This window comes from Grammomys surdaster, unplaced genomic scaffold, assembly GCF_004785775.1.
Source record: "Grammomys surdaster isolate TR1022 unplaced genomic scaffold, NIH_TR_1.0 275, whole genome shotgun sequence".
Classification (NCBI taxonomy): Eukaryota; Metazoa; Chordata; class Mammalia; order Rodentia; family Muridae; genus Grammomys; species Grammomys surdaster.
Window position 1 is genome coordinate 220,459 of NW_021604716.1, and position 19,264 is coordinate 239,722.

A 19,264-nucleotide genomic window follows, 5' to 3' on the forward strand; every position below is an offset into this window, starting at 1 on the left:
CCCCTCACCCCTCCTGGCCTCACCCCTCCTGGCCTCACCCCTCCTGGCCTCACCCCTCACCCCTCCTGGCCTCACCCGTCCTGGTCTCCCCTCCCTCCACGCCTGGCCTCACCCCTCCTGGTACTCTCTTTTTCTATAGCGGTGCTCCTCCATATTGACTGCTTTACAAAGCAGTCAATAGACATCATTACCCTGTCTACAGTCAAACCAAGCAAGGGCATCAGGTCTTCAGAAACACGTCTGTGTTCTGACAAGTGCTCTGTATATATGTGAAAACCTTCTAGGGAGCTGCTGGGTGACAGAGCTCTTGCTGAGTGGACGGCATGCAGATGCCAAGGACACAACTCCACCGGACCTCAGCGGAGTGGGACACAGCACATGAGAGCACAGCAGCTGCCTGCCACAGTGACTGGGGACAAGCAGCCTCAGCCAGGACAGGCCGGAGTTACTGTTCTTCCCACAGGGCCTCACTGGGAAGAACTCACACAGGCCCTGCCTTGTCCCGAACTGAGCACAACGGCAGTGCCACCCCAGCCTCCCTCACCCTTCATCCCCACTGCACAAAGCCTTCTCGAAGCACCCTGCCAGTCTCGGCTAATGGGCCTACACCCTGGGAACGGACACAACCTGTGGGAGCTCGGCCAGTCCTCAGCCAGTGTGCAAGCGGGAGGTCTAAGAGGGCCTCTTGTTAGGAACACAAAGCTCACTCTTTCCTGGGAGCAAGAGAGCAAGAGAAGTAGCCCAGCATTTAGATTCTAATGGCATTCTGAGAGTAACATCATGCCGTGTGTGTGTGTGTGTGTGTGTGTGTGTGTGTGTGTGCATGTGCAGACATGTGTGTTTCTCAGATGTACTGGAACCCAGGGCCTCAAAGTTAGGCAAGGCTCTACCTCTGAAATTTACAAATTTGACATGTGTCTTTCTTTTCATGGTCCTGAAACAACTCTTGGGCCTCTGTCTATACTCAGCTACTTCACATTAATCCTTAAAAGACAAGCTGGGGCTTGCCAGTATGGCTCAGTGGCAGAGCCATGGTTAACATTCGGGAGGACTTGGAGTTGATCTCCAGAAAAGACAAGCTGACCAAGGGTTTGCAGACAGCTCCTCCTATGTTACAGAACCTCTTGTTCAGCTGACAAGGCAGAGACAAGGGACTAGAAGACTGACGAGCACTGCCTAGGAAGGGAGAGAGAGGGAAGGAGTGGAGTTAGAGACACGCTCTTGGCTATGACGTCCATGAGGGGTCACAGGGGATCCTGATCACAGAACAGTAAGCTGTGTAGACAGCCTGGTGCACTGGTGAACAGGCAGAGACACGCTGGCAGGGTAGCTGGCCAGCAGCTTTCAGGGCTCAGTGTGGTTGCTGCGGGGGTTCACCTTTGCTAGTAGCCACCAGGAGCCACAGGAGCATCCTGGGATGGGAAGGAGGACGGCTGGAAGACAAAGAAAGAGCTGAAGCCAGGAGGCCTTCCTGTAGAGAACCAGTGCCTCCCAGAAAATCCGGAAAACTTGCCTTATACAGTGACAGTAGGCAAGTCATTGGGAATCAAGAAAAGCAGTTACAAAAGAGGCAGACTCAGGCCCTGGCCGGCCATCGCTGGTGACCCTGCCCACGTAGGGGCAAATGCACACCACTCAGGGAGGGCTGAGAGAGAATTCTGGAGGGCAGAAAGATTTAAGACAGAATAGCTTCATGGAAGAAGACAAGAATTATAAGAGGAGGTTGAGGGAAGGTCAGGAAAGGGCTTGGTCCAGACAAAGAGGACCATGAGGGTGCCAGAAGATGAGGCGCCAGCAGGATCGAAGGCTGTGTGCCGGGCACTAGGTGGGCCCCGAGGCAGCTGAGGGAGAGGACATCGCTGCTGCTGTATCACTCAGAGGATGGTTGCTGGGGCTCACCTCGCGCTCTCCAGCAGCAGCTCTGCAGATGACCCGAGGACTGGGAGAAAGCTCAGGGACTTATCTCGCCAGCATCCACATCACAGAGGAAGCTGCCAGACTGGGGTTCTGGCCTGTGGAGTCCCAGGTCACTGGTTAACCTTGTGGTTAAGAGGATGGGTCACAGTGGCCTCTCCACCACTCCGAGGCTGGATACAGCACTGTGGACCCTGCATGCAGACCAGCCATGGGTAGGCTCTGTGGAGCTGCATCCTGACACCTCTCAGCTCCACCCCTCACACCTCAAGCTGCAAACTGCTTCTCAGTCTCAAGCATGTAAATAAACCCATTCGACTGTCAGGACTGTGAAATGTATTAATTAAAATAATCTGGATTTAAAACTAATGAAAGGAGGAAAGTATCTCTGGGTTTAAAAACTGAGCCTCACCACCAACAACTAAAAAGTTATCAGGCTCTGAGACCAGGCTGTTCTGTAAGGACAGGAAAAGCCTCTGAAAGGCAAACCCTTGACTGCAGCTGGGCAGTTTGTTAGTGGAGTCCAGTGTGTCAGGAACACAGCACCATGCCCAGGATCGACTTCAGGCTTTTCTGGTTCTGCCACTCAATCAGCTGTGTGGCCCAAGGCAATCTACACAACTTCTCTGAGTCTTAGATTCTTCACCATATAATAATCTTTAATTTGCAAAGCTAAATGAGATAATGTGCAGGAGGTGCCTGACCTGGCGTGTGACACTTGTGTGTGTCTATGGAACAGAAGAGCCCTGTCTGCCTCCTACAGGCGTCTCCCTTGGCTGTCACAAGGTCACATCATGGGTGACTACTGTTCTCATTGCTTCCCAAAGGTGTGGTGACCTGTTCATCTCTCTATCTATCCATCATCTATCGGCTGTCTGTAAGCCATCTAACTATAAACCATCTATCTACCTATCATCTATCATCTATCTATCTATCTATCTACCTATCTATCTATCTATCTATCATCTATCTATAAACTACCTATTGTCATCTAAAGAATACTTTCTTTAAAATTTATTTGGTGTGTGTGTGCAAGCATGTGGACGTTAAAGACAACTTTTGGGAGTCTGTTCTCTTCCTTTACCACATAGGTTCATGGAATTGAGCTCCGGTCATCAGGCTTAGCAGGAAGTACCTTTACCTGCTGAGCCACCTCTCCTGCCCAAGAACGGCGCAGTGTAAATAACTTCCCCCCTTCTCTCTTATCTTGGCCTCAGCTTGAGATTATACTGTTTCCACATCTAAAAAGGGATTTTAGGGTCCGCACTTTTCAGATCTGTTTGGGATGTACTATTTCTATGTTCCTCAAGTTTGGTGAAGAACAGCTTCAGAACTGGCTGAGGTACTGCACAACTTCATTCCAGGCTGCCCAGGGCTGCACAGTGAGTCCCTGTGTCAACAAACAGGAAGAGCACTGCAGAGATTTGGCTGAATGACAGGCTTTGCTGAGGGGAAGTGAACAATCCATCAGAGGCTGCAGAGAGGTTAGCAGGTGACAGCACCTGCTACTCTTGGAAAGGACTGGAGTTTGGTTCCCAGCGCCCATGTCAGTGGCTCTCAACCTTATAACTCCAGCTCCATGGGGATCTAGTACCTCTTCTTGTCTCCAGGGACACCCACAGATATGTATGTATACACAAACACATAGACACACATACCACCTACACATCACTCATACTACCTACACATCACACACAACACACACATATACACACACACACTCACACACTGACACACACACCACACCCATGTGGGACCATAAAGGCCTAGGATTCTGGAGCAAGAGTCAAGGGAGCTTCAACCCCAAATACCTCAAACTTGAGGACAGCAGGCGCTGCCTCCCTCCTGCTCCCAACCTGACTCTACAAAGGCAGCTCCCTCAGCATCAACCTAGTGAGAGTGTATTACCCTGACAGTCATCAGGCTTCACTCCTTGTCTGACCATACGAAGTCTCAAGCCAATCCCACCCCACCCACCGGACCCTACAGCCCCTGAGTATGTAGGAGAAGTATCTTCTTTAACACCTCTGCTCAGGCCAATGGTAAACAGGCACACAATCCTTGCCCCCAGAGATCCTGACCACCTCTCCAGGGGCACAAATACCTGGCTTACCACCCCTCCAATAAACAAAGTAGTTCTCTGAAGCTGTTCCTGGGTACATACATTGCACCGTTCTTGGCTAAGCTTCCCTCCCTCCAGTCCAGCCTGGTGCACACTGACCTGGCTACCCTGATGGGAGAGCGGACACGGGGGTCACACACGCACACACACACACACACACACACGGGGCGGGGGAGGGGATAGTTTTAAAACTTTATCTAAGTTATTAAACCACTGTTCCCAGACCAACATTACCAATCATAGTGGCTTGTCGTCCACTAAAGGAGAAAGGTGGGCAATGAGAACTGCCGGCTTCACTGACCCTGCCAAACCAGGCAGTCTTCCTGACCACAGTCAGAGCCGTCATTAACCAGGTCCCCATCTCAGTATGACAGCAGAGAGAATGAGCTAAGCAGCTCTCTCCTAAGCCTGAGTGAATCCAATGTTAAAAAACAAACAACAAACAAACAAACAACTCTAAGCCTACTTCAGAACGAAAGAATTATCAGACACATGGATTTAAAGTTAAGTATTCTATCAGATTTATTGAATGCGAAATCTGTGCCAACTTAACTGCATATATATCTTTATGTTCTTGTTCAGGCCCCTCGGCCATCTTGAACTTCCTTGCCCTGTAGTCTGGATGCAGCAGAGAACCCTACACAAAGAAGCTTCCACTCTGTTAGTAATGCAGGGTGCTTACCTTCTCAGTGGCGAACAGACAGGACGCGGCTCACTTAGCTCCTGGCCTGGCAATGGCTCTTCTGCCAGCTAAGGCACAAAATGGGGCCCCACGGACTGTTGCCTGAGATGCCAAGACCCTTGCTAACTCACAGGCTCATTCCAGAGGCTAAGCCAAATGAAATCTAAGAGCTCCCTCAAGCCAGCCAAAGTAGGGGGTCTGCCCTCAGAACCCTCTCTATTTCTTTCTTTTTTAGAAACTGTCACCTTCTTTTCTTTGTGGGAATACAGCGGCAGTAAGTTCAGCATGACTACACTGCATGGACACAGATGTGACTTTACTTACACAAAGTCTGTAACTTAATTAGATAATTGTATCCTACCCATAAGAGAAGGCATTCTGTTCTACTGCGTATTTAAGAAATGGTTTAATAAAAAAAAACTACCTAATCTTGTAATTATTGAATTAATGTGTTAGGACCTGAATACAAACCCCTTCAATCTCATCTACAGGACTGCACCATTCAATGTTTTATCAGCAGCTTTGGTTTTGCCAGCTAGAAGCCGCATGTACTTACAGGACAGAAGGTAAGCCATAAGTGTGTGCATTTACAGATGTCCAGCACATAACTCACTGCTAGGATATAATTAGTACCAGTAAAGATAAAGAGGGCACTGCTTATGAATTCAACATTTGACAGCTATTCCTGTATGTTAAATTCCCAGTCTCTTTTTTTTTATTCCTGAGGTCATATTAACAGCAGCATTAACTTCAGATTCCTTGTTATATTCCCAAACACCCCGGGCTTTCTCTAAATGATTCTGTGTTCGCATACCATAAAGTGCTTCTCCCCAGAAAGCAACTTGTGTCCCAGTTCCCAGTCAAAATTTCTAGCTTCTATTCTGAGACATCAACTTTAATTTCACCTTCTCTACTTCTTCTTGGCCTTCCTCCTTCTAAACTAAGCCCAGAGGGCACTCACTAGAGCAGGCTGATTAAAGAGACCGGTGTCTCACCAGCCACATAAATTGCATTTAAAATATAGTAGAAAAAAAACCCCTCAAAAACCCTATGTCTTCCTAAAACAAACAACAAACCAAAAAACAAACAATAAAAAATCAAACTATTAATACAACCGGGCCAGCAGGCGGCCAGAATGCAAACATAGAAACACATTGCTAGCTTAAAATATATACATATCAAGGCAAGCAAAACACATCTCAGCCTTGCCAATGAACCTGAAAAGCCCGCCTGTGCAGCCAGGAAGCTGCTGCTGGCCAGCTGTCTCTAGGGCCTTTGCACAGTTCCGCAGCAGTAGGCAGAGGGAGGAGGGCACTGGCCAGTCACAGCCCACATGATAGTCATGTGCTGTGAGCTGGAAGCTGAGTCCCAGCCTCTCAGAATGCAAGACCTACTTAGCTTTGGCACAAAGTAGTTTTCTGGCTCAGAAGAAAAAAAATGTGTAAGGAAGTGTTTTGACTCCTCAGCAAATGGTTGTGACAGACCCAGGAAGACGGAGCAGAGGCTCCTGGGACTAGAAGACACAGAGCAACGCCAAGTGTCGGGTGGGGTTTGAAGGCATTGAATAGGAGACAAGATCATTGTATCAGTTACTAACAAGCAAGTAAGAAGGTCAGAGATAAGCAGAGTCGATTTTTTTCTATTGTAAATTTGGAATATTCAGAGGAAAGTAGAAAAGCATTCAGTTTAAGTAATGAAATAAAATCTGAGAAAGTCTTCATATTTTCCCAAATTCTGAAAGGCTTATCAAAATAAATGAGCACACAAGATCACAAACAAGAACGTAACTCTTCCCAACATTAAAACTATCTGCATGGTCTGGGAATGTAGCTCAGTAGCAGAGCACTTGCTTAGCATGCCATGAGGCCCTAGCTTCAACTCGTAGCACCACAACAAATTATCTGTTTATTTTTGAGATAGAGTCTCACTATGTAGCCCTGGCTGGCCTGGAACTCACTATGTAGATCAGGTTGGCCTCAGACTCAGAGGCCGGCCACACCTAGCCGAACGCACTTTCTAATTACTAAGTGACTCTTGCCTGATACGACACTTTATAAGTCTCTACTAGCCTCGATCGCTGGCTTGAACTTTCAGAGAGACTTTTCTCTTGCTTCAGGGCCCCATGAACCCTCAGACCTAGTGCTTCAAGGGAGAACTGTGAGCTGGGTATGGTGGCACATGTCTGTAACCCTAGCACTGGGGAGGCAGAGGCAGAAGGATCAAGGGTTGAAGGTTATCATCAGCTAGAAACTGAGTTCAAGGCTAGCCTAGTCCACACAAGACCTTGTCTCAGAAAACCAAATCGACAATGATACAGTCCATGCCACCACACGCAGTCTGCATGCACACATCTGTGTGTCTCTGACTTTCTGTGTTCTCTCCTGTTGCTGAAGTCAAGCGTCTGGACAGTCTCTCTCTGTCTGTCTCTCCCCACTGTCTTCTTTAGCTGATGTACAGGAAACACTGACACTTCAGTAAGTGTGCCCTGTGTAACCATCAAATAAATGAATCACAACTACTGTAATCACTCTCCGTTTGGAGGCCTACGTGTTACAGCTTGGGTCTCAGATGACCCCAGAGGTTAGTTACCAGCTTGTGGCATTCCTGGCCGGTGGCAGAACCTTTAAGAACTGGGGACTAGTGAAAGAAGTTAGGTCCTTGGAGTGTGCCATTAAAGAGGACAGTGGAGCCCAAGCCTTCCTCTAGTTCATGGCCACCATCAGGTGTGGCTCCTTCCACCAGGCTCTCCCCCGTCACCATGATGAACTTCCTCACCACAGGCCCAAGGCACAGGCACTGAACTCAAGTGCTGAGCCAGACAGCCCAGGTCACCCTGTAAGCTGATTTTCTTGGGTGTCTTGTCACAGCAACAGAAAGCCAGCTTACACAGCAGCACAGCTCTTCTGGGGAGCCTCCTTCCTGGCCTTTAGGCATTCAGTAGTAACCGTCTGTCTCCTACAAACTGTAAGCTCTCCAGAGGTAGGGCTTCTGCTCATAGTGAGTAATGACTAATGACTATATACGATTATATTTTTAAACTTTTCAATTACATTTTTTGGAGTGTGTGTGTGTGTGTTTGTGTGTGTGTGGGGGGGGGAGGGGTCAGAGAACAACCTGTCAGAGCTGCTCCTCTCCTTCTACCCTGTCAGTTCTGAGGATGGAGCTCAGGCTGTCATGCTTGGTGGCAGGTGCCTTGACCCTCTGAGCCATCCAGCTGGTCCCACTCTGCAGGATCATGAAGAATCCCACACTGCTGCCTGTGGTACTCACGCCGCTCACATCATCAGTGAGCAGAAGGAACATGAGCACACACAGACATATGTCAGCAAGATCAATGAACACTATCCATGTCACTAACATTTCCATGTGTAACAATTCTGTACATCAGTGACTCACTTCTTCCTTGGAAAGTGATGTATGTGGCAGTTCTTGTTTGTAAAAAGCTTTGTTTTTGCTACTCAGCAATTTATTCTCTCTCCACGGGTTTGCAAGCCAAGATATTTGTTCCTCAAAACAAAGAGGCTACCCCATCTTCAGAGGGAAGCCTTGGAAAGGCGTTTCTACCCGCCCACACTGACATCCAAGACTGCCTAATTACGAGAAAGACAAAGAGCGTCGAGACACTGAGCCCACACATTCATAAATGTGGAGGCTCCATGCTTTCCTTTGGGGTTGGATTAAAAAGATAATTAAAGCAGTTATGTGGGTCCCCTCCTGATTTTAATTACAGGAAGATCCAGCACTTTCTCAAACAAGGGAAACATGACTATCCTCGGTTTGGAGGTGAAGTGAAAAAAAAAAAAACACCAAAACTCAATTCTGGTATGTGTACATGTTCATGTATTGGGGGGAGGGAGTGTCACATACACACATGTGTGAGCATGTGTGTAGAGGTCAGGGGTCAATCTCACTTGTCTTCCTACCTTCCTGAGACATAGTCTCTTCACCTGGGACTCACAGATGAGCCTAGGGTGATGGGCCAATACACTCTAGGGGTCTCCCTGTCTCTACTCTCCAGCACTGGAAGACACAGCATGATCTGTGTCCGGCTTTGTGATACACATTCTGGGGTTCTAACTCAGGGGTTCTAACTCAGGTCTTCACTAAGCCACCTTCTCGGCCAACGATTGATTTTATTTCAAAATTATCTTACGTGAGATTTTTCTGACTTCAAGGGAAGGGTAAGTGGCATACCTGTGCACCATAGACACGCTGCATGGCCTGCAGCAGCTGGTTGGTGTAATCTGTGAGGGTGCCAGCATCTTCTTCAAATACACTCAGTAAGGAGCGTGCCTGCAGGCAAAGAAGAAGGTTCAGTCTTCACTCTCAGGGACAGTTACAAAGGAGGGACAAACACAGATAGCACGGGAACCACCTGGACCTGGGAGGGAAAGTGTCTGGTGAACTCCTCCTTTCTTCAAGGGCACAAGAACAGGAGATTATACTTGTTCAGGACCAGAGAAGAAAGCTCATGTCTAGGGTCGGGCTTGTGGCTCACTGTACAGCACCTGCTAGCACTTAAGGCCCTGGGTGTCACTCCCAGCACCATCAGAAGGAACCACAAAGCACAATCCTCTGTGCTGACTTCTGTATCTACCTATACACGGGTCTACTCAATAAACAGTATCAGGAAAAACTGCCTCTCTCAGCCTCAAGTCCATACAGGGAACACAGGACCCCACTGTGTACCAGGTATGGTCATCCAGCACTGCCAGCTTCATCACTCAGCCTCAACCAGCTGCTTAATGTCTGCAGTCCAGGGATATCCTGCAGACTGTCATTGTCTCATATTAAGATAACATAGTCAACTTCCATGGTGGTTGTGGTGGTGGTGCTGTGGGGTGGGGGCGGAGGGAGGGGTAGGTGTGTGTATATGTTGTGTAGAGATTTTAAGCTCATGGCCAGAGCCATCGGTAGATGTTCTTGGCATAAAACTCAAACAGCAAGCATTATGCTGGCCCTTCTCTAAGGAGGAACTCCGTTCTGAGGGCAGCTGAGCAACTACAGTAACTAAAGCGTATTTCCCACCATTTCATACACAGTGCTAGGCACACACTGAGCACTAGTGAAATCTTTATACTGGGGGGGGGCGGTGACCAAGGGTCAAGGCATCACACAATAGAGATCCACTCACATATGTGAATTCGCAACAATGGGAGCTCAGTAAATTACCAAGGAGACAAAGAGGGCACGAGAGGTGCTGGTGAGGTCATACACAGAGTGCTTTGCAAACAATTCATTACTGCTCATTATTTTCTGGCAAATGGATTCCAATTCCTTCTTCTTCTAACCCAGCTAAGCTTAAATAAAGGTTACAAAGTGGTCTGCCTGGCTACTATGTTCCACCACCCCTGGGGCCTCCCTGCTGCTGGGCCACAACCTGGTGGGACCAGACACTCCCAGTAACAGAAGTAGGAGCCTAAGCACTGAGGTCTTCCCTTCTCACCACTAGGTCTACCTGAGCTCCACAAACTGGGGGCTTCATAGCAGAAAGTGGGTGCTTGAATGCTCTGTGAATGAGAACCACACACAACAATCCCGGGACATAAGACAGTTTTCCCCACAGTTTTCTGTGAGTACAAACGCTCACACAGCATGAACTCTCATTCTAGAGGAGTTCCTAATATTCAAACCCGGAACAGGAAACGCTCCTGCTCCAGGGTGCAGGCAACGGCTGCACCAAACGACGCATTTCAAATAGAATGTGCACAGATTTTCCTACTCCCTCCATCTGTAAATAAACATCACAGCTACAGCCCACTAGATGCCATAACCCATTAACAATGACAATCAGCAGGTAAAGATTACGATTCTAAATTCCTGATGGCATCTCTTCAAAGTATGGCTTTTTTGGTTGTTAAAACAGATGAGCTGCAGTGAGCATTCGTGTGACCTGTCTTTCTGCTCTCGGCCAGCATGTGCTGAAACACCATGCAGAGGACTGAGAGTTACTGCCCAGAAAGTGACTCCAGGATCAGCATGGGGCTGAGCCTGCTGGCAGTCTCCAGGGAGTAGTGATGAGAGAGATGACATTTATTATGGAAGCAATGATCCCTGGTGCTTATAGCTGGAGCTCAGTGTTTAAACAGGTGGTTCCATCTTAACATGACAGCAATGTGCTTCTCTAAGGAGCGGCATCCAACAGTACAGCTGACGGAGTGTTCCCGTACCCAATGCTGCAGGGTCCCACCAAAGTCTACAAAGGTTCAAATACCCTTCTTATTATAGCTGGCATGCCTGGGAACATAAGAAGCAATACAACTGGATTGCAAAGTATTTTATTTTTAAAAAATATTACTTGTTCACTTAGCTGAATCCTATTTTTTTTTCTCTTAAGACTCAGGAATAAATTAAAGACAAGAAATGGCTAAAAAGAAAAGGCTTACACAATTGTCTTCCTCAAGGACAGCAGGAAGAACTCCAGTGGAATTCCTTGTATCAGACACTGATGGGCACTGAACATTTGTCACGTGTTCTAATGAATCAACTTCATGATTAGATAGCGTAGTTACATTAACCTCACTTTCCAGGGGATGAGGCTGGGGCTCAGGGCAGTTATGAAATGTGTTCAGTGCCATTCGCGCTTCCTTTCTGCTGCTTATAACCTACAATCCACACTGAGAGAAGTCAGGACAGGAGTTCATGCAGAAACTATGGAGGAATCCGTACTGCCCATTCGCAGGTTCATTAGCTGGATCCTGACACAGTCCAGGGCCACCTGCACAGACACAGTGTCCCCGACCCGCCCAATGCACAGATGCTCTGTGCCTGTCAATGTCTGATACAAGGAATCCACTGGAGTTCTTCCTGCTGTCCTTCTACATCAATTAACAGTCAAGACAGTCGCCCAAGACCAACAAGACAAAGGGCTGATTCTAGCTTGTGACACAGCTCATGCACACGAAAGCTCAGAGAGGCTGAATAAAAGCCCAAGGTAACAGTGGCAGCCTGGTGGTTTGACTCCATCCCTTTCTACTAACCCACAGCCTCAGGAACCTCTGCAGCCAGACAAACCAGCCCAAGCACTCTATGGGCCTGGCCTAAACTCGGCTGGCATTCCTTTACCTTAAAGTAAACATCCGGGTGTTACCTAATCAAACAGCCCTGACATTCCCAATAACACACAATTGTGTAAGTGTCCAATTTCAATAGCACTCATAATTTGTTTCTTTAAAATGTAATATCCCCCTAATTTGGGTTAGGCAGAGAAACATCTTAATAGACTCAAGTTTACTGAATGGAAAATGTGTTCGACACAGACATATAGGATGAATTCTCTCCACAATGAAGCCATACAAAGCCATCCTGCATGTCTGGAGGCATCTCACTGGGATTAAAAAAATAAAAAGGCCTGACTGCTGGGGAGGGGCTGTTCCCAACTAGGCCACTGCATGATCTCAGAACCAAGTCTTTCATTTCTCTGCTTCCATTATGCCAACTTCCAGAGAATCAAAGCACAAAGCACAACACCAAAAAATGTGACAGCTTCATCCCCACCTTATCGGAGAATCGTGCTGCCTACAGGATGAGCACACTCCTCTGAGGGATGTGGATGCGCTGCTGGGACTCCGAGCTGTGCCTCTGTCCCTATCTATTACAGCAGGACTCACACTGTCCTGGAACAGCTGCTTATCTGCCCCCCGGAACAGACTATGAGCCAGTCAAGGACAGCTATGCCTATCTAGCTGATGGTCATGTTTCCAGCAGCTAACAGAGCCTGGCCAGCAAGGCAAAGACTCACACACAGTAACAGGGGCACGTCTCTACACTCTCTACTTATGTCCCAGAGGTCAGTGGCAAGAATACATGCACGTAGACAAGTTCTGCAACACAATGTGCAACCCTGTACGCTGAAGAAGAGGAAATGAATGGCTGTGTCTAAGGGTGGTCAGTGTCTATTCAGCACTTCTTAGAGTCCTCAAGTTCAAGTACAAAAGCTTTTGTGTTCACTGAGTCAGCCCTGTGTAAACAGGCTACTCAAGCAGTCCTAGTAACTCTGCCACCTCCAAGAAACAAACAGTTCACAGGGTCTCAGTATCTTTTTTCCCTCCTTGCAAATCAATATAGGCCAGGGAAAAGCCAGGTGCTAGGTGACAGGGCTACCTTAAACAGTATCCAAGGCTGAGGAAGTGGCTCAGTGAGAGAGCGCTTGCCTACCTAGCACTCACTATGAGGCCTGCCTTCAAACCCTGCACCACAACAGCAAACCCCTTTATTCCTGCTGCCTGGGTTTCCTTACCTTACACAGTTGATTTCTCTGCCCCTCCATCTGACTAGATGACCTGTCTCAAAAGACGGTGTGCACTAAAATGCATTTAGAACAGTGCCAGCACAGACCACAGAGGATCCAGATCCCTCCATAACCCAAGAGAGGACTGCTGCAGTGTCATGCATAAAGGTTCTTAATACATTCAACTTTTCTTCACTTTCTATGTAACTTGACTACACTGTTCTCCAGTGTGAATTTTGGAGATGACAGTGTAGCCCAGAGAAGCCAGAAGGTTGGACAATCCTGAATTCTCGGCATTTGCTTCTGTTTAATTCTTTCACATCAAGTAATAGAAATGGATGGATGGTTTCCATTCCATCCAGTTCTATGCCTGTGGATCTCCTGGGAGTAAAGCTGCAATCTAGCACATGCTGTGTAGAGAATAGTGCCAGCCATGCTCTGCGGGCTCTGAAAGAGTCCTAAAGCTAGCTTCTATCTCCCAAAGCAGTCACACTGACAGGAGAGAACCAGTCTCAACAGCAAGGATAAATTTCCTACAGGTGGCTCTGTGGGTAAAGGCACTTGTCACCAGGTCTGAGGACCTGCAATCAATCCTTTGAACTCACATGGTGGAATGAAGAGAACTGACTTCCACAAACTGTCCTCTGACCTCCACATCCACACACATCTGTATCAGGGTCAGGAGATGTCACAGAAGAGGATATGAGAGAACGAGTGTTGTGAAATGTTGTCACTGGACCAGTGAGTTCCACTCCTGAACTCACAGCAATGCAGTCATGTACACTGGCAATGCCAGTCAGCATTGCAGCCAGGGATGGAGGTGTTCAGAAGCCTACCCTTAGCTGAGACAGTACAGGCTGTTGGTGGCTTCTGGGAAGGGACAGCCAGTTTTCTTTGGGGGTGTGGCTGTTGGGAGGTTGCCCTGGCTCCACTGGATGGCCCCACACCCATGCATAGGAAGAAAGCACTAATTAGATTGTGTGTGGTATTGAAGGGGGGGAAGAGGACAAGAAAATGGGTGGGGTCATATGTTTGGGGGTGTCTGGAGAGAGGGGGAGATGGGGGGGTAGCCTGATATAGATAGGCTATGTATGTATAGGAAATTATTAAAGAATAAAAAATATTTTAAAATATTCCTTACAAGAAAAGCAACCAAACAACTGTCTGAGTTAAATAAGAGCTTTACCACTTTGCAGAGAAGCCAACTGTCTAAGAACAAACCTTTACTGTGGACAAAAATATTTTAAAAAATTAAAAAGAATGTCAGATGGGAATAACAACGCCTCTAAACATCTTCTCCTCCCCCCACCCACACAAGCTCAAAGTTGTAAACCATACAAATGAATATAATTTTAGACTGTTCAGCTGCTTTCAAGACCATCAGCCCCATGTTTCTTGTTTTCTGTGGAGTTTCTGCAGATGAGAAAACTGGGTGATTAGAAGCAGAACTGCAGCCCAGGTCTCAGACTTGCTTATGCCACTCAGAAACGACGCACACCCGTTAGAGACCTTAAAAGTTCAGACCATTTGATGTCTGTGCCTGGCTCAGCCACCATCATGACTGGCTAGGGAAAAAGTCTCTCTTTGACCTTCTTTGACCTTCTGTGTCACCAAGTACAAAGCAAATGGAAATCCCTTTTCATAACCATGGCGATTATGATTTCCATACGCTTACGCTCAGATCCCAACGACAGGTGAGCATGGTTGAAATGCTTTCCAACAAAGGCTGTGTCCCAAAGCAAACACCTGACACCCAGAGCTGTATAAGGAAGCTTTGGAAAAGTCAGCACAACATATGCCAGTCTATATAAAAAGCTGAATCAATTTTTAAAAAAAAACAAACAAACAAACAGGCTGGGCATGACAGCACATGCCTACATGCCTGTAATTCCAGCACTCAAGATAGAAGTTCAAGGCTAGCCTGGTCTACTCGGCAAGTTTTCAGGCCAGTTAAGGCTACATAGTAAGCCCTTGTATCAAAAAACAACAACAAAACAAACAAATCAAAAAACAAATCACCACCCAAAGAAACAACAGACCACAATGGCAACAACAAAACCAAAGAAACAGCTTGCTTACATATCCTTGCTTGCTTACATGAGGCCAATCAGAACTGAGCGTAAGACAAGCGCACGGGAGAGATGCGGAATGTAGGTAAGCTCATCAACTTTCCATCTGAGAGGTACGATACTCTAGGGGAGGCAAGGAAGGAACCCGAAAGAAGAGGAGAAGCTGTGAAGAACAACTTGATCCTTTCTAACTTTTCAGGAACGGAGACACTAAAGGATGAAGGTATTTATTTAAATAAGCTAGGGATACTATACCAGAAAAGGGAAGAGGAGGTATGCTAAGAGCACAGCAGATCCCTGGAGAAAGCCCACTGAATTCTGAACCACGGTCATTATACACCATCAGTCTCAAGCTCAAACGATTCGATTCACATTTCCACTATGCTAATGAAGCCCCACCACCACCACCCTGTGGCACAAATGGGACAAATGTTGGCGTTTTCTCTTCCCTGGGTCGACTTGGCGATGGATTCAGGTTTTCTGTGCTTCCTATTCTGGCCCCTGCATTCATTAGGTCTCAAGGAATCGTTAGTACCAGCAGTGTCTGTGTGAATAGTGCTGTCGTCTTCTTCTGCACGAGACACTGCTTGAAAACGTACTTGTTACCCTGTGTGGGAGCTACTACTACGGGACAGCGACTTCCCCGACCTCCCCGAGCGCCGGCTGGGCACCGCGGCTCCTTCCCGGCCTCCCCGGCGGTACCTGGGGGCTGTCCTGCAACGCCTCCTCCAGCAGGAGCTTGTCCACGGCAGGCATGGCGCGGCGGCGAGGGAGCGCGGGACGCGAGGAGAGGACACTCGGCGCACCGGGAACTTGAGGCTTAGCTTCGAGCCCGCGCCTGCCCACTGACCGCGACCCGCCCCTCAGCCCGGCCCCCAGCCGCCGGGATCAACAGGAAGTGTGGCAGGCGCCGGACATGTAGACAGTCCGGGACAGGACACCGGAAGTGTGGCGACCACGCTTCCGCCCGACCCTGGGTCTTCGGGCCCCCCTGGCCAGCGCAGCGGCGTTGGGAGGTTCCGGCTGAAGGCTGCTCTCCCCGTGCTCGAAGCTGCCCTCCTCTGTGCTCGTGGCGCGCATCTCGGGATGAGACGATAGGCTTTTATCTTCTTGCTGTTCTGCAGATTGCTCTTTCTGTGTGGGAGGAGATAAGAGTGAACAGATTTTGCGCTGTTCTCTGGCCTCTTTTGGGGGTGGGGAGTCAGGCTGTCTTCTAACTCACTGTGTAACTGAGGTTGATTCTAAATTTCTGATCCTCTTTCCTCCACCTTCTGAGAGTGACGGGATAACAGGCACAAACCACTAGCCACCAAACCGGAGTTTTGTGCAGTGCTGGGGATCAGACCCAGGGCTTCGTTCATGCTAGGCAAACCCTCTACCAACGTAGCCACATCCCAAACCTTGGAGTCTTCTTATTTTATTTTTTGATTTGGGTTAGGAGATGGGATTCGGCATAGCAGGAGAGATGGTGTAAAGGTCATTGCAGAAGATGTGAGGTCGATTCTCTGTACCTGGCAGGTGGCTATCTCATGCACATTATTTCCTGTAGGGGCACGCATGGCCGCACTCACATGCACATATTTCCTGTAGGAAATGAACACACAATTTAAAATACAACAAGACAAATTATTATATTTAATGTGTGAAGCTCAGAAGACAAACTGTGAGAGACTTTTCTCCTTCCAGCGATGGGGATTCTGGAAATTAAACTAATGTCTCAGGATTGAAGATGAGTGCCCTTAACCATTGAATCATCTCACCAGCCTCTGGCCTCTTTTTTAAAAATACCAGAACATCCCCACACTAAAACAGCTCAGAGCACAGACATTACATGTGCGTGTGCGTGTGTGTGTGTGTGTGTGTGTGTGTGTGTATCATCTGTGATATTCAGATCACTGCTGAATTATTTGGGGCCTGAATTAGGTCTCATCTTCCTGATTCCTTAAGGTTTTTTGTTTTGGAGAATTTCATATTGAAATTGTCAGGATTAGGATTATAAGTGATAGATAGTTCTGTGATGTCATTTAAAAGTGAGAAAAAGGACACTGGAGGATGAAATAATTTAGTTAGGACCCTACAATGTAGTGGAGGAAGAAGAAAAAGTTGTATAGAAGAGCAAAAGTGGAATTTGGGGTGTATTAAAGGCAAGAGTTTCAATTGATTGACACATAAAATCAGTACTATTTGTCCAATGAGATGCCACCAAAATTACCAGGAAGAAATGACTGCACAAATTCTGTCTTGTGGTAACCACCTGAACAGTTAGTGTTGGTTGTGAAATCCACAGGATCAAGAGTCACCAGTGAAGGATTATTCAGATCAGGTTAGCCCCCAGCATACCTGTGAGGGATTATCTTAAATTACTAGAGGAAGATGTGCCTCAAAAGTAGATGACACTGCTCCCTGGCCTCGAGTCCTGGACTACATAAGAGACATGGGTGACCACCAGCATTCTGTTACTTCCTGCTTCCTGCCTGTAGAACCAGCTCCTTCAAGTCCCTGCCAGGATAGACAACACCCTAAAACTGCAAACCATAACAAACCTATTCTCCCTTAAGTTGCTTTCCCAGGCATTTTATCACCACAGAAGCAACAGTGACTAAGACACCACCCGGCTCAGTAAGAAAATCTGTGTTCCAAACACTATCCAAAGCACACTCCAAAGGCATGACTGCCTGTGTTCCGGCCTGAGCTACTTATGCCTTCCGTCTAGTATCACCTCCCCGCCCCCTCCATATTCACTCTCTTATTCAGGTGACATTGCACCCATACCAGGATTCTTTCTTTTCTTTCCAAGTACTATTCAACTAAATTTTCCTCATACAATTGTCTAAACTCTCTGCTGCCCCAAATCAACTCTTCAAGGCCAGACTCAAGGCCTCCTCTTTCCCTGATTGTAAAAACAAAACACAAAAAACAAAACAAAAAAACCCCCACAGTACAAGATATGATTACACCAAGGGAAAGAGGTGTATATTCTTTCATTAGAAAACAGACATTAAAGGAGACACAGCCCTTCCCCCCACAAACCTTCCAATGGGCTCAGACATTTCATGAAAGGGGCATCCATATTTCTCATGTATCATCTTCTAATTAAATTGCCTTCCTTTGAACACCAATATTCAGAATCGTTTAAACCACGTTCTTACACAATCGTATTGCTCTTCAGCATGCCTTTGTTACATTACGGCCTACATGGCCTTTGTGGGATTTCTTGGTACCAAAGAGCCATTTATGACATTGTTCCTGAGGGAAGATGTGTCTCAGATTCAAAACAACTAGCTACAAAGCAGATTCCAGGAATGTGTTTGTAAATTACATAAATTCACTTCATTAATTATTTCATGCAGCCTTCCATTTACATAGCATTCACTTCTGAGCATTGGACGCTCTCCCTTGCTTTGCTGTACAGTTTACATAAGGGGAATTTTATGTGAAGATAAAAAATGTCAAGTCCTTCATTAAAGGGCGTGTGTCTGTGTGAAACTGTGGTGAGGTGGATTTCAGTCATCTTCCAGCTGTATCTGGAACCCCTGGACAGGTACGAGGCTGGACAGCAACTGCAGAGACCTAGAGTAGACATGGCCTTGTGCAGAAAGGTCGCTGTCAGGAACTGCCACCTTTCCCTTGCTGAAAGGAAGGAGGACAGGGAGACACGAAATGGTTCTCAGGACAGCAGAGTCAGAGAACAACTGGAGCTTTGAGGGTCTGAGAGAAAGTTCAAAACTACAAAGGCACCTGTTAAAAAGATGTTGACTGTGGCTAGAGAGATAGCTCAGTGGTTAAGAACACTGACTGCTCTTCCAGAGGTCCTGAGTTCCATTCCCAGCACCTGCATGGAGGCTCATGAACCATGTGTAATGGGATCTGATGCCCTCTTCTGGTGTGTCTGAAATAGATAAATCTTTCTCTCTTTTTTTAAGATGTCTACCATCCATAGTAGGACCCCTCTGATATTGAGTTTCTTTCTGGTATTTGCAGCACACTTCTCAGACTTCTCTTCTGGCAAGCTCAAAGCTGTACTGCACACATTACCTAACACTTGGGCAGTTCCTTGATTAATGTTTATTGAACACTCATTGTATGACAGCCAGGCATGTGGCTCTCACCTTTAATCCCAGCACTCAGAGGCAGAGGCAGGCAGATCTCTGTGAGTTCAAGGCCAGCCTGGCCTATGACGTGAGTTCCAGGACAGCCAGAGCTGTTATACCAAGAAATCCTGGAGAGGAAGAGGAAGAGGGAGAGGG

The 19,264-nt window shown here is 47.3% G+C and overlaps 1 protein-coding gene across 2 annotated transcripts in view; it reads right to left on the reverse strand.

Annotated features, from left to right (window-relative positions):
• Positions 1 to 15,854, reverse strand: part of Appl2 (adaptor protein, phosphotyrosine interacting with PH domain and leucine zipper 2) — a 45,785-nt gene extending 29,931 nt beyond the window's left edge. Inside the window, exons 1-2 of one of the 2 annotated variants that reach the window (XM_028776964.1) lie at positions 15,720 to 15,854; positions 8,913 to 9,011 (exon numbers count right to left, since the gene is read on the reverse strand). In XM_028776964.1, the coding sequence (XP_028632797.1) occupies positions 8,913 to 9,011; positions 15,720 to 15,773 (153 nt within the window). In that variant the 5' untranslated portion in view covers positions 15,774 to 15,854. The remainder of the gene's footprint in view (positions 1 to 8,912; positions 9,012 to 15,719) is intronic. The other variant, XM_028776965.1, reaches the window with a different exon arrangement.
• Between the last annotated feature and the right edge of the window lie 3,410 nt (positions 15,855 to 19,264).